Below are 15,479 nucleotides of genomic sequence, written 5' to 3' on the forward strand. Positions count from 1 at the left end.
GGCACTCTATCAGATCTAGGCCCTTAAATCTATTTCTCACTTCCACTGTATAATCATAAGGGATTTGATTTAGGTCATACCTGAATGGTCTAGTGGTTTTCCCTACTTTCTTCACCTTATAATTATCTTAAGTCTGTAGTTTACCTTAAGGTTCACTCTTGGTGTTGCAGATTTTATGAGGTGAAGTGAAGTCGTTCAGTCGTGTCTGACTCTTTGTGACCCCATGGACTGTAGCCTACCAGGCTCCTCCGTCCTTGGGATTTTCCAGGCAGGAGTACTGGAGTGGGTTGCCATTTCCTTCTCCATAGATTTTATGGGTTTGTACAAATGTGTAATAACATATCCATCATTACAGTATCATACATAGTGTTTTTACTGCTGTAAAAATCCTTTCTGCTCTGCCTGTTTATCTCTCTCACTTTTCATCCCTTGTTGTTGTTCAGTCACTCAGTCGCGTCCAACTCTTTGCAACTCCATGGACTGCAGCCTGGCTTCCCTGTCCTTCACCATCACCTGGAGCTTGCTCAAACTCATTGAGTCGGTGATGCCATCCAGCCATTTCGTCCTCTCTCGTCCCCTTCTCCTCCTGCCTTCAGTCTTTCCCAGCACCAGGGTCTTATCCCAGGCGACCACTTATTTTTTGATCTCCATAGTTTTGCGTTTTCTGGAATATTACATAGTTGGAATTTCCTTAAACCTTACTATAGTGGGAGACATGCAGTGTACCAATCATTATGTTGGATATAGAAATAAACGGGACTTTTTGTCCTCAAGAAACTCAGTGGGTAGTAGAAAAGACTGACAGGAAAATAATCAATATAAAGGTATAGTGGAGGTTTGCCTAGAGCAAAGCTCACGTGTAGGACATTGCAGCCAACCCTAGAGAGTTCAGAAGATGCTTCCAAGGAAACGAGACCTGAGCTGAGTCATAAAGGGTTAAGTAGTGATTAACTGGATGTTGCAGGAGAGTAAGGAGGAAGAGCATTTCAGATGAGATTATTGTTTCCTCTTTGTGGACAGAGGCAAAGGGTTTTTGATTCAGGCATGCTACAAGATTTGAAGCTCAGGCTTTTTTGCATAATACATAGTATTGTAGTTTAGGACTTTTTCCCCCTAAAGCTTGTCTGGCAAACAAACTCTTCTTTGTGATATTGTTTATATTGGAGAATTCACGAACTTTGCATATACAGTCCGTTAATAAATTGGATGCTGCCTGTCTCAAACTTAATCTCTTGCCTGGTTTGCATGTTTCTTCATAATTGCCCTTTTTTTTTGGCTGTGCCATGTGGCATGCGGGATCTTAGTTCTCCAACCAGGGATGGAACCTTTGCCCCCTGCAGTGGAAGCAAGTCCTAACCACTGGACCACCAGGGAGGTCCTGCCATTTGCTGTTTTAATATTTCCAAGCCTAACACTCCGTTGCCTGGAGGAACTACAACAGCAGTAACAAAATAGTCTTGGGGAGTGAATTGCCTGTTTTATTTTAGTTCTCTTAGAGACTTCAGCTCTTGCTTGGCTCCACATTTTCTTAGCCAGTAACAATTCTCCACTCTTGCCTTGTTGTCTTGGTGAGAGTTGCTCAGTCGTGTCCGACTCTTTGTGACCCCATGGACTACACAGTCCATGGAATTCTCCAGGCTAAAATACTGGAGTGGGGAGCCGTTCCGTTCTCCAGGGGATCTTCCCAACCCAGGGATTGAACGCAGGTCTCTCACATTGCAGGCACATTCTTTAGCAGCTGAGCCAGGAGGAAGCCCTGATGTCTTGGTAGTGATGGACTATTAATAAGATACGTATTAGGCACATTGCCTTTGTGTAGGTTATTTATGTATGTGGACACAAAGCTGTTTGTCTTTTGAGACTGAGAGCCACTTGACTATGTGAACATACTGTTTTTTTTCAAGTCTTTTTTGTCTTCCTATCATTACACATCCTAGTACATGAACTCCCAGCAGGCTCAGCTTGATATTGTGCGGCCAGTTTTTAATAGCCCTAAAATCATGACTCTGTCAAGATTGGGGCCATCTTGAGGACAAAGGAGCATGAGTATCCTAGGAATATAACCCTAGAAGAAAACATTATTTGGAAAATAATCTTTATCTCTTTGTTTCCTGAAGTTTGTGTTTTCTGTGTGTTAATTGTGTTATTGTTCAAGGCTTGGGTGCGGGAGTTAGCTTGCAGAATACAGGATGACCCAATTAGATATATATAGCTGATACTAAGCCAGTGGTTATTGTTTGTATTTTTATTTCTTGCCAGTCCTTTGAGTTTTAACATATTTTTTACTTCTTTTTTTCCTCTTTGTGTTTTTAGATTATTTTAAATTTACTGAAAAGATTCAGAAGTAGTTCAAAGAAATTCCATAAAACTTTTACTTGGATTCCTTAAATGTTAACCTTTGACTGTACTTACATTATTTTTTCTTAACTATTTGGGTTAAGTTGCAAACCATACTTTTTACCCAAGACTTCAGTGTGAATTTTCTAAAATCAAAGACTTTCTCATTTATAAACACAGTACAGTAATTGAAATTACTGTAATTTCTAAATACACGTTGATGTGATACTATTATGTAGTCTATAGACCTTATCCCTATTTTACTAGTTATCCTATGCATGATCCTGTTCTTTGTGTTCTTTGTAGTACAAGGCAAGAAATCTTTCTGATTCAAGTTGCAGTCCAAGATCACAGGTTGCATTTACTTCTCACTTCTCTTCATCTGGTTTCAATTTTGAAGAGGCCTTCAGTCTTTCTTTGTCTTTTGTAGCCATTGGCAGTTTTGAAGATTCTTTACAGAATGTCCTTCATGAGTAAATTCAGTTGTCACAGTTTTGCAGGAATACCACAGAAGCTAGGTAGTATTCTTATTGTTCATGTGCTGTGCCGTGCTAATCACTGCAGTCATGGCCTACTCTTTGTGACCCTATGGAATGCAGCCCGCCAGGCTCCTCTGTCCATGGGATTCTCCAGGCAAGAATGCTGAAGTGCATTGCCCTGCCCTCCTCCAGGGGATCTTCCTGGCCCAGGGATCGAGCCCACATCTCTTATGTCTCCTGCATTGGCAGGTGGGTTCTTTACCACTAGCACCATCTGGGAGGCTCCCTCATTGTTGGTATCATAAGCATAAGATGTCTGTTTGTCCCATTACTGTTGATGTTAACTTAGATCATCAGGTTAAGGTGGTATCTGCCAGATTTCTCCACTGTAATGTTACCATTTTCCCCCTTATCATTAGTAAGTGTCCTGTGGTGAAATACTTTGAGACTATGTGAATATCTTGTTTCTCATCAAACATTAACTCAGTCAGTTAAAGTTTTTGTTTCTTCCTTGAAACAGTTATTACTGTTGTGGTTACCAAATGGTGATTCTCTAATTCCATCTTTACTTCTACATTTTACTAGTTGGAATTCTCTGAAGAAGAGTTTTCCCTTCTATCGCGTTTTTTCCTTTCTTTAGTAACATCAATATATACTCATGAATTCCTATTTTATTCAGTGTGTGGTAATCGCATTTGTTTTCTGCTCAAAATGTTGCAAATTTAGCCAGTGGGAGTCCCTTAGGGTTATATTCTATGTTCTTTGAATATGTCCCATCATTCTTTGAATATATCCTTGTTTTTTGGCACAAGATACTCTAGGATCTTCTTGTACTTTTCCTGACCCAGTCCTGGAATCAGACATTTTTGCAAGGAGCGCAGGGATGATTTTGAGTGGAGAATGGTATTTAGAAACTAAGATCTCTACCCTACCTATGTTTATTGCTACTGGACATCATTGCTTGTAGATCTTCTCATTAGATGGAGCTAAGAAATACATGTTTGGAGGTGGGTAGTGCATGAACACATCTTTATGCAATTTTATATCTGTATCTATATATAGATGAATAGATAAATTAAACATGACAATTCTCTTATATAACCAGTTTATACTAACAGCTCCAATCCTAGTCTAATACCTTAAGGCTCATTTTAGCTCTCCTTTCCATATTTATGGGTGTAATACGACTCTTCTTCTCTAAGGGAGAAATATGACTCTGTCTACAATATAATTACTTATTTACTCAGTCTTAGATTGCACATGAAATAACCCATTACACTCTGAGGAATCTAATTAGAGTTCATTATTTATAGTTTTTTGTTATGAGTTCATTTGTTTTTGGTCTTTTTCCTGGTGATATACAGAAAATACAGAGTTCAAAAGTTACATTGGTTTTCTTTTTTTACATTATTCGTTTAAAATGTTTTAGTTCATTTTATTCATCTCTGTGTATTCAGTTTGGAGTTTTACTGAATGTATTCATTTGTTTATTTTTAGCAGATAGGTAACTTGGCTGTCCCCAGCCTACAAACTTTGTGTCCCATGTTGTGGGTGGCCCCTGAAATGCAAGTTCAGTTCTTCTAAATTTAGCAGCTTGGAGTGTTTCCACCACTCGCAGTAGTCAGAGGTCTCTTGGGGGTTTGGACGGAATTTGTGCTCCCTCACATCATTCTAACTTTCTTTCTCTGCTCACTTCCTGTTGCCTATGGTTGCTCCAGACTCTGCTCTTGATTCCCCTTCACAGGTTTCTATTCAAGTTCTAAGAGCCCCAAGTACAACCTGTCCTCAGAATAAAACCCATGAAAAAAAAAACAAAACACCTGCAGAGTCACTTGTTGTTCCCTTTTCCCCTTTAATAACTGCCTGCATTTGTTCATCTCTGTTGCCTTCAGATGGTTGTTTTTATGTTCACAATTTGATGTTGTATCTAGAAAGTTAGTCCAGTGGAAACTTACTCAGCCATGACCAGAAGTAGAACCGAATTTTATTTCTGAGTTTATAAAACAAACATGATCAGAGACCAGATAGATCTGTCCAACAGGAGATCTGTCCCTCCTTTCTGCCCCATCCACATCCTTCTTTTTGAATCTTAAAAATGAGTTCTGACTGAAGAATGATTCTTGACTTTGACTTCTTTTGAGTATTAGATCTCAAACTCAGGCAGATGCCATCTTTGACGTTCATTTTTTGTTAGTGGGTATGGATTAACCAAAAAAATTCCTCTTCATCTAGAGATTTGAATTTGTAAATTAATGAAAAGGCTTTGCTGTTTTTCACTGTTGTCATCTCTCTACCCTGGTGTATTTCAGTCCATGATCAACGGGTTAAAAACATGAAGGTGTAGTTGTCTGCAGTTTGGTTTAAAAATATCTGAATTGCACATCTTTTATAAATGTTTTTGAAAATCATAAATTATCACCTTTATATAATATTCATAAGAATCACCTGGAGAAATTGTTTTTTTTTCTGCAGATATCTGGGCTCCACACTTAGAAATTCTACCTTCTCTAGGACCATGCACATCTTTTTTTTTCATATGGCAATAACATCTACTTATAATTAGACCCTAACTTCTTCCGCATTATATTTCAGAAACCTAGCCAAAGTCTTTTTGCTTGAATGGGGAAGTTGAGGCCTACTTTACCTAAACTTGGGTGGCCTAAAGGTAGGCCAGTTTTTCAACAATCTCTTGATAAAAGATGGGGAAAGACTTTTATTGAACCAGTCAAGCAGGATGCTTCAATAGTAACAGACCTTTCATTCGCCCTCAGTTTTCTTATCTCTTTGATCGTAACCATTCTGGTTACAGATAATAGGTATCCTCAAGAAGGAGTTGTGTAAAGGGTTGCAGTGTAAAGTACCAAGCCTGAAGATGATGAAAAGCAGTATAATGTAGTTTTACTGTTCTTGCCTGTCATATGAAAATAGTAGTATTGTTTCACCTTGACTTATCCTACAAATGCACACTTAAAATTATATTGATTTTTTTTTTAGTTTAAATTAATGTTAACCATATTTAGAAGGATAAATGCTCTCTGTGAGCCTCCTCTTCACCATCCTCACCAGCTGGCCTCTCCCCTCCTCCAGCACCCAGTCACTGTAACTGAAACTCTAGCAGCTTATCCCATCAGTCCATATATTTGGGTTTCTAAAGGTAATTGTCTCTCCTTATCTCCTAGGATAAGTAGAAGTCAGAAGTTACTAAATAATAGCAGACATTTAGACAGACTGTGGGGTGGTTGAAATTTAAGCACAGAGGCTTATCACATCCATCTTAGGCTTCCCTGATAGCTCAGTTGGTTAAAGGATGTGCCTGCAATGCAGGAGACCTGGGTTCTATCCCTGGGTTGGGAAGATCCCCTAGAGAAGGGAAAGGCTACCCACTCCAGTATTCTGGCCTGAGAATTCCATGGGGTCACAAAGAGTCGGAGATGACTGAGCGACTTTACTTTCAAGCACAGAAGCTTATCACATCTATCTTACTAGGAGTCCAAATCAGGACTGGAAAGCCCAAACTAGTATTGCCACAGAGGGGCACAGAGACTGTATTTGTCTTCTTTCTCTCTAATGTAGCATAATGTCAAACCCAGGTGAAAAGCCAACTCAAGGGAATTTTGACATTAGAACCCCAGATAGTACATTCTAAGAATGAAATTATGATTGTTGGGATATGTGCTTCAGAGAGCCTCCTAGGTCTACATTTGACCTCTAACCTGAGGTTTCATGTCTGTCTATTATGCTTTATTTTGTGGAGAACCTTTCTGTTGAAAGGTTACTAAACCTAGTCTAACGAGGATCCATTATCTAAAATTTCTCTCCTGTGTCCCTGCCATGTATAACATTATATTTATGCAAATTACTTAGGGATTACTGGTGATTTGGCAGAAATGGGATCTTGAGGAAGCTCCACAAAAACGATAGTATATAGTGGATGACAGGGAAAAGCAGCAGCATTAAGCAGTGTAGGAAGGTTTGTTGCATTAGGTAAACTTACTGTTTTAGGAATTGAGGTACCTAGATTCATAGTGTATGTATTTATTTGGGAATGGTGTTTGTAATCAGTATTTAGAAAGATGGAAATTTTATTTTATTAAAGAGAGCCATCAGGGTTGTAGCAGGGTCACCTCAAGGGATCAAGAAAGGTGTTCACACTTTCCATCTATGGACAGATGTAGAAAATATGGTATATGTATACATTGGAATATTATTCAGCTTTTAAAAAGGTAGTTCAGATACATTCAACAGCATGGATGAACCTTGAAGACATGAAATAAGAAGCCTATAACAAAAAGGCAGATACTATATGATTCCACTCATATGAAGTATGTGGAGTAGTTAAATTCATAGAGAAACAAAGCAGAGTGGTGGTTGCCAGGAGCTGGGGAAAGGGAAGTGAGGAGTCACTGTTCACTGTGTATAGAGTTTCAGTTTGGGAAAATGAGAAAGTTCTTGAGATGGCTAGTGGTGGTGGTGCTTGTGCAGCAATGTGAATGTACTTCATACTATTGAACTGTACATTTAAAAGTGGTTAGCTGGTAAGTTTCATGTTATGTATATTACCTAAACTTAAAAATAGTTTTAAAAAACTTTATTTACAAAATATACATAACTTTTCTGTCTGATGTAATTATTAACTCAGTTTATTCCAAGTTCTAAAATGTGATTGACAGCCTCTAATCACCAAATAGTTTGTTCTGTTACAGTAACTTGGAACAGAAAGTGTAGCCTTCATCTCCAGATTGATGCTTCTTGACCTCCATTTCGTAACACTCCAGTATCTCCAGCTATTTCAAGGAATATCATCTTTATTTATTTTTATTTTATTTTATTTTTTAACTTTACAATATTGTATTAGTTTTGCCATATATCAAAATGAATCCGCCACAGGTATAAAGTACATGCTATACTGTACCTTTTGCCACGTGTAGAAGAGCTTCACTTGTTATTGAGATCAAAATGCCCTTTAAAGGTATTCATGAGTAAGGAGACCTTGAAGCTCAAGTGACCCATTCACTTTATTGCCAGAATGCTCTGACCTGTTTTTATGGGTGGCTTATGGTATAGAGAGTTATCGTTCTTTAGGCAAGTTAATTATTTCAAGTAATAATGCTTCAATAATATTAAACTCTCTAAGAGAGTCTCTACAATACTACTAAACTGTCTAAGAAAAAATTTAGGTGGTGTTTCCTGACATCGATGTGTTAAATGAGTTTTACAATTTCCCAAATTGGAATTAAATACATAGAGATTTAACATTTTATATTTGCTAATTTTTAGGTGTTGCCAATACTTTATTTTTTTCCCTTCAACTGTAAAATTCTTTATAAAGATAACTCTCCCCTAGCCTCTTTCTTTTGATAATCATGGTGTGGAAATTGTTTTTTTACTTTAAAGAAAAAATGTGTTGGAAATATTTTATCATGCCTTAATGTGAATGATTGAACTTGTACTTACACATAACATTATCAGGTAAAAGATGACTTTTTCCCGTATGTTTTATATGGGTTGTATAAATTGCTTCAGCTTTTTGTGTGATTATTTAAAGGACTTCTGTCTTTTCCTGCATGTGTTAACATAGCCAATTATTTATAGGCAAAAATCAAGAGAAACTCCTTTGTCATATAATGTATAGTAAAGTTTTTCTCCATCTCTTTTTAGGATATTTTCTTTTCTGGATGTTGTTACCTTGTGTCGCTGTGCTCAGGTCTCCAGGGTAAGAGTGGCTGACATGATTAGAAGAGGATTCCTTGCTGACATTAATGATAATCAGCTTCTGTAGCAGACGAACCATTTCCTTCAGATGGTAGTTGTGTGTTATGTTTCCAAGGATGTTGTTGCACCCGTGGCATACCTAAACCCATGTTAATTCTGCAGTGGAATTCTACTATATATATTGTTGCTAACTTTAGTTTTTTGAAACTCTTGACTATTTCTATAATACATGCAGAGGAAGCATCTTCAAGGAAAAAGCATATTAAACGTGCAAAGTAAAAAGATTAGACTTTACTTGGAACTGTAATAATACAGTGTTTCATTATGTTTTCCTACTTCATTTTATGTATATACATGGAAAGCTTTTGATATCTTCTGGTATTTTTTTCTCAAAAGGTTATAACTAGAATTTAATTTTTAAGAAATTACAGCACAAACCAAATTCCTTTCTCAAAGTCAGTTTTTGCATTACTCTTACTTACAAACTTTTGACAACTGACATTACTGTGACAAAACAGTGAAATATCATAATCCTATTGTTGCCAGTAATACTAAGAATAGAGTCTCTGTTGTGGGAAAATTATATTATGAACCATTCCTAGTCTCTTTTGTAATATAGATATATAATATTTAATAACATGAGTGAATACATATATTTACCACCTTTTTATAAAATAGACAATGGCTTTTTGATTGTTCAACAAATATTTGTTGAGAACCTTACTATGTGCCAGGTATAGTTGTAGGTGCTGAATATGTAATATGGTTGGTTATATCAGAGTATTTATCTTTGTAAAGACAGGTTTTCCTTAAAGTTTCCAACACTGATTTCCTCAGGAAAAAAAAAAAGCACAAAACTTAGCATAGAAAATTCACGTTATCTTGCTAACGTTAATATAATTTCTACATCCTAAAAGCCATACTGAAACTGTATCAGCTATTTAGGAAACAGGCAGTCATATTTTGATGATTTCTATTCATGACATTTCTGTTCCTGGTGCCTGAGTCGTTGCTCTAGTCATAGCTGGTACAAATGAGTTGGGGTTTCTTTTCTGTCTACATTTGAAGCTGAGGTCATCACTGAGAAACAAAATGCCCAGACTGGTGTCTAAACCTGTTCAGTAGCAGAGTCTCATCTCAAGAGTGTTGATTTGAGTGAGTTTTAGTTGTTGTTTTCATGTTCAGGTTCTTCTTCCTTCTTAATGTGTTTTAACTTAAAAGGAAGCACAATGCCAGTCTTTGTTAAATCTGTACAGTTGGTTCATCAGTAGTTAGCCTGTTACTCTCTGCACTTGAAGTATTTTGTTAATGTGCTTTTAAAAAAAAACTCTGGAGAGAAACCTGTCATTCCTAATTTTAGTCTCAGTTTAGCATGTTTCCTGCTTGCTGGAAAAAGTAGTGTGAGGAAATGAGAAATATCAAGCCGAACCAGAGGTATATTTAGCCTATGAATCTAGTGAACACATGATCTTTACAAGTTCTTGTCTTCCATGGAGCCATTTAAGAACCCATTGGGGGCGTCCCTCGTGGATCAGTGATAAAGAATCCGCCTGCCAGTGCAGGAGACATGGGTTTGATCCCTGATCCAGGAAGAGCCCACATGCCACAGCCCACATGCCTGTGCACCGCAACTGCTGAGCTTGTGCTCTAGAGCCCGGGAAGCACAACTATTGAATCCTGTATGCCCTAGAGACTGTACTCTGCAACAGGAGAAGCCACCACAATGAGAAGCCCGCACACTGCAACTTAAAAGTAGCCCCTGCTTGCAGCAACTAGGGAAAAGCCCACACAGCAACGAACACCCAGCACAGCTAATGAAAGATAGATAAAATGTTTTAAAAGAAGAAAGGAGGAAAAAAAATTAGAAAAATATGAAGCCACAAAATGAAACGTAACATTGAAATCCTAAGAGAACCTTAAAGATTTCTAGAATAATAACTTTGTTTTCTCCTATACCCCTGGCATATGTCTTGCTGGTTGTATGACAGTTACCTGGGACTTAAAAGTGTGCCTGCAGTTTCCTTTTTACAATTTCAGTGTTTCGAATCTGTGTTTTGAATTGTTGTAAAAGGAGATGATATTCTCAGTTTATGAATTAACAGGATTAAGACTTTGCATACACTTTAAATTTAATAAGGAAAACTTTTAAAGGCTTTCTGATTAAAATACAATGCAGAATGATCCATAGCAAGTTAACACTGTAGAGTCATTTTTCACCTTATCCTGAAAAGTTGAAAAGCCTTCTTGCCTCTCTTTAGCTAATTAAAGAAATGTATTAAAAAAAAAAAAAAGAAAGAAATGTATTACCATTGAACTGAGTTGAAAGGAAAAATAACCAATTGGAAAACATGCCTGAGTGAGCTCGTTGGTAATGAGGAAAGCATTAAAGTCTCTGTCACGTATATAGAGAAATGATAGTGTCTTTTGTAAATCCCAGGTCACAGTTTCAGATCCAAACAAGCGATGCTATGGATTAGCATATTTTTATCAAACATGATATATGTATTGAACACAGTACATTCAGAGTCCATCTTCTTTTTTTGGTTTCTTCCTCACCTTGTTCCTGGAGTAACAGACTCGCTTTTCACCAATTGGATCGTCTCATTTTGAAATTAGAAATTCCAGTTAGAAAACAGTCTATGACTGTGATACTTATTACAACCTGTCCTTTCCCCAGCCCCCTAATGTAAGATCTTTCACAGCTGCTAATTTCTGTACCCACTCATTTATGAGATAATCTACTTAGAGAATAAAACATGAATCAGAAATGAGACTCACCTTTTGGGAGTTAATGATGGGTGTGCTGAGACATTTTTTTGGACAATTTCAATCATTATTAGGTTGATTTTTGAACTTGGACTTCACTGGCTTTTTCCCTTCATTTCAGCTTCTCATTTTGTGTCTTTTTCTTCAAAATAGGCCTGGAATGTTCTAGCTTTGGATGGCAGTAACTGGCAGCGAATTGACCTGTTTGATTTCCAGAGGGATATTGAGGTATAATTATGTGGTGTGTGGCCCCATTTCTCTTGTTAGAATGTAATTACAGCATGGAACAAATTAGCCTCAGCTATATAAATCTCCTTTCCCTGGAGAGAGAAACCATTAATTTCAGTGCATCCGAATTTCATGAGAGCCTGCAGTGTTCCCCAAGAACTTGATCAGCTTTTGAGAATAAGCAAAATTATTTTACTGAAATAATAGTAAATTATTTATTACTAAGTTTTTGTTTTTATTTTTGTTGTAGAAATATGGACCTGTGTTTGCTCTTTTTAGGAAGTCTTTTTATATCTGTTTATGGAAAAATAAGTGGAGTTAAGAACTTACTGAGGCATAATATTTGCATAAATTCTTCTTGATGAGCATTTTGGGTTCTAGGAGAGCCTACAGATAAGTTTTTCTTTCATTCTCCAGAAAAATGTATTGGATTACTTTTGCTGTGGAAAGGTTTTTTTTTTCCCTTCTCATTTCTCTCTCATATTTCAGCCTTAGTATTGCCTGTTTTCTCAAATGGAGAATGGCTTAAGCTTATGTTATTTTAACCTGAATTTTAACTCTGTGGTCCTTGGTTCTCTCATCTGGAGAGTGCAAATCATAGCTTCCTCACTGTGTTACAAGGATTAAGTAAGATTTAGGTTTAGATTTTTTTCAACTGGGTTGGGTTTTTGTTTTTGTTTTTAACATATTAATGGAGCTTAGTTGTCTTGAGGATTCATGTAAGAAGTTTAAGAAACTTTACATGAACTTTCCATTATCTTCAGAAAGTATCATCAACATGGTGGGTTTTTGTTTTTCCCAATTCTTTTTATCTTCATGGATGTAAATGTGTAAAGCAACATAACCCACAAAATCATTCAGCAAGCTTTTGTTAAGTGTTCATTGAGTCTCTGCTGTATTTAGAGTGCTATAGTAAATGTACCGAAACAATAATACAGTGACATAAAAGAACTACAGAGCACCATTTCCTCAAATACAAAGTATCTTAAAGATGAACAAAATAAATAACAATGTAGAGTTTAGGCATATTTTAAATAGACCAAGAAAGCTGCTTTGATTTAATTAGGTTGTTTAAACGAGTTAGAAGCATTTTAATAATGAGAATATGTTCTTTTCAAGATTTGGTGGCTTATCTTTTTGTATACCTATCTTCTCTTTTTTACAGGGCCGGGTAGTGGAGAATATTTCAAAAAGGTGTGGGGGCTTTTTACGAAAGTTAAGTCTTCGTGGGTGTCTTGGAGTAGGAGACAATGCTTTAAGGTAAAAACATAACTACCCATTAACTGATCTTACTGACTGAAGTAAAGAACAACATGAGACACAGCAGCATCTCACCCAGAAAAGGCTGGGATAGTTTTCATATTCTTAAGCTGTTCTGAACCCAGATACACATTCATTGCTTATCATACCAGTATCCAGTAGTGGGATGTGTGGTTTTGGGAATAAAACAAGAACATGTGCTCCCCCACAAAAACCAGCTTCCCCATATTATAAATGGTTCATTTGGAGCCTTGAGTAAAGTTTGTCTGTTTAATTCAAGCTCGGATAATTTTAACTTTGGTTGACAAAAAGATTGATGTTTAAAAGTTTATGGTTGAAAATTAATTTATTCGTAACTTAATGACTTTTTGTACTAATATCCAGGTTTGCCGTTTTGTATCTTCTATTATTTTTTTAATGCTGAGAATTGTGCACATTTTGCCTCAGACCCTTTACTTTGTTTCTTTCCTATAAAGAACCTTTGCACAAAACTGTAGGAACATTGAAGTGCTGAATCTCAATGGGTGTACAAAGACTACAGATGCGTAAGTATTTTATATTTTAGAAGGGTAAGTCATAGCCCATTATGTCCTGCCTGTACTAGCTTTTAATGCAGGCTGCTAAATATATTTAGTAAATTTCATTTTGGTTTCATAGAGAAATTATGTTTCAAGAAAGAGAAAGCAACTTTAGAAGTTAGAAATGGAACAAGAAGCTTATTTTGGAATTTGGCTCAAATTCTGCCTCAAAATTTAAAATGAAACTTAAGTTACTTGATATTATTTAGTAATATTGCAAGTTTTGTTTTCTCTATACCCCCACTCTTTTATCTTATTCATTTTATCTTTTTGTGAAAAATTCCTAAACAGTGTAAATATGCATTTCTTTTTTTGCACTGAGTCTTCGTCGCTTTTGAGCAACCTTTCTCTAGTTGTGGCAAGTGGGGGATACTCTTTGTTATGGTGTGGGGATTTCTCATTGTGGTGGCCTCTCGTTGCAGAGCACAGGCTCTGGGCACGGGCTTCAGTAGTTGCAGCATGCAGGCTTGAGGGCTCTGGAGTCAAGGCTCACTAGTTGTGGCACACGAGTTTAGTAGCTCTGCAACATGTGGAATCTTCTCAGGCCAGGGATGGAACTCGTGTCCCCCGCATTGGCAGGAGGATTCTTATCTACTGCTCCACCAGGGAAGTCCCAACATGCATTACTACAATAAGCATTTCTGAAAAACAAAAGCTTTTAACATAAGCACATTAAATTCATAAATCTAAATATCTTAAAATCATCAAATAACCACAGGTTAATGTTCAGAATTTTGCATGTTCTAGTGACTTTAGCAGTATATTAAATATAGTTTAAAAGAAAAAAGATACAGACTTCAAAAATCAAGAGTGGAGACCTCTGTTTCTGATAACAACAGTCACTGCCCTCCTGCTATAAACAGCTCTAAAACTGTATAAAACATAGAAAGCAAGCAGTCTGAAATGTTGGACAACATGCAGAGCAGAACTGAGAAACAAATGAGGTGAGCCTTATGATTGTCGTGGCTTTCTGCTTGGTGGCATTTTTGAGATAATGGTACAGGAGAAGGAATGCAAGCAGGGCACAAAGTTCTGTCTGATTTGAAGAGAAAGATCAAAGTTCTGGGAGACCAGGATGACCAAATAGGTGTCTGGAAAGAGGGAAGCTGACTCAAAAAAAGACTACAGAAATCTTCATAAATTTGGCTGAAGAGTAAACTATATATGCACATATTGAGACCCCACAAAGCTGGGCAAAGAATAACTAAAATGGAAAGAACAATTGCTGGGAAACTGAACTGAAGAAGAATTGCCAGAACTTAAATAAGGCAGCCATAAAGAAGGCTGAGCACCGAATAATTGATGCTTTTGAACTGTGGTGTTGGAGAAGACTCTTGAGAGTCCCTTGGACTGCAAGGAGATCAAACCTGTCAATCCTAAAGAAAATCAGTCCTGAATATTCATTGGAAGGACTGATGCTGAAGTTGAAGCTCCAGTACTTTGGCCACCTGATGTGAAGAGCTGACTCATTAGAAAAGACCCTGATGCTGGGAAAGATTGAAGGCAGGAGGAGAAGGGGACGACAGAGGATGAGATGGTTGGATGGTATCACCAACTCAATGGACATGAGTTTGAGCAAGCTCTGGGAGACGTTGAATGACAGGGAAGCCTGACATGCTGCAGTTCATGGGGTCACAAAGAGTCGGACATGACTGAGCAACTGAACAGCAACAGTATTGATAGGTCTATGATATTTATAGGAGTAATATATAAAATATGTTAGAACATGCGAAAATAATAGCACAAAGGAGAGAGAACAGAACCATTACATATTGGAGTAAAATGCTAATGTTTTTGTGAGAATTAAGTTACTGTTCTGAAATAGATTGTGGTAAATTAAGATACATATTGTATTCTATGAGCAAACTATAAGAAAATAACTCAGGGAAAAGGTAAAAAAATCAACAGGAATTGAAACAGTACACCTGATACAAGAAAACAGTAAAGGAGAGATAGAAAAACAAACTTAAGGAAAGCATGAAACAAACAGAAAAAGAATGGGAGAAAAAATGCAACCATATCAATAATTTTACTGGGACTTCCTTGGTGGTCCAGTGACTAAGACTCCATGCTTTCAATGCAGGGGTTGCTGATTGCATCCCTGGTCAGGGAGCTGAGA

General features: G+C 37.0%; 1 protein-coding gene across 3 annotated transcripts in view; it reads left to right on the top strand.

The window, feature by feature from the left end:
- FBXL20 (F-box and leucine-rich repeat protein 20) overlaps nt 1–15,479 on the top strand; it is a 106,056-nt gene that overhangs the window by 64,149 nt on the left and 26,428 nt on the right. For all 3 annotated transcript variants that reach the window (XM_010842672.1, XM_010842673.1, XM_010842674.1), the window contains exons 3-6: nt 8,475–8,529; nt 11,448–11,522; nt 12,688–12,782; nt 13,259–13,327. In XM_010842672.1, the coding sequence (XP_010840974.1) occupies nt 8,475–8,529; nt 11,448–11,522; nt 12,688–12,782; nt 13,259–13,327 (294 nt within the window). The remainder of the gene's footprint in view (nt 1–8,474; nt 8,530–11,447; nt 11,523–12,687; nt 12,783–13,258; nt 13,328–15,479) is intronic.

The sequence above is a fragment of the Bison bison genome, unplaced genomic scaffold (genome assembly GCF_000754665.1).
Source record: "Bison bison bison isolate TAMUID 2011002044 unplaced genomic scaffold, Bison_UMD1.0 scf7180017864180, whole genome shotgun sequence".
Lineage (NCBI taxonomy): Eukaryota > Metazoa > Chordata > Mammalia > Artiodactyla > Bovidae > Bison > Bison bison.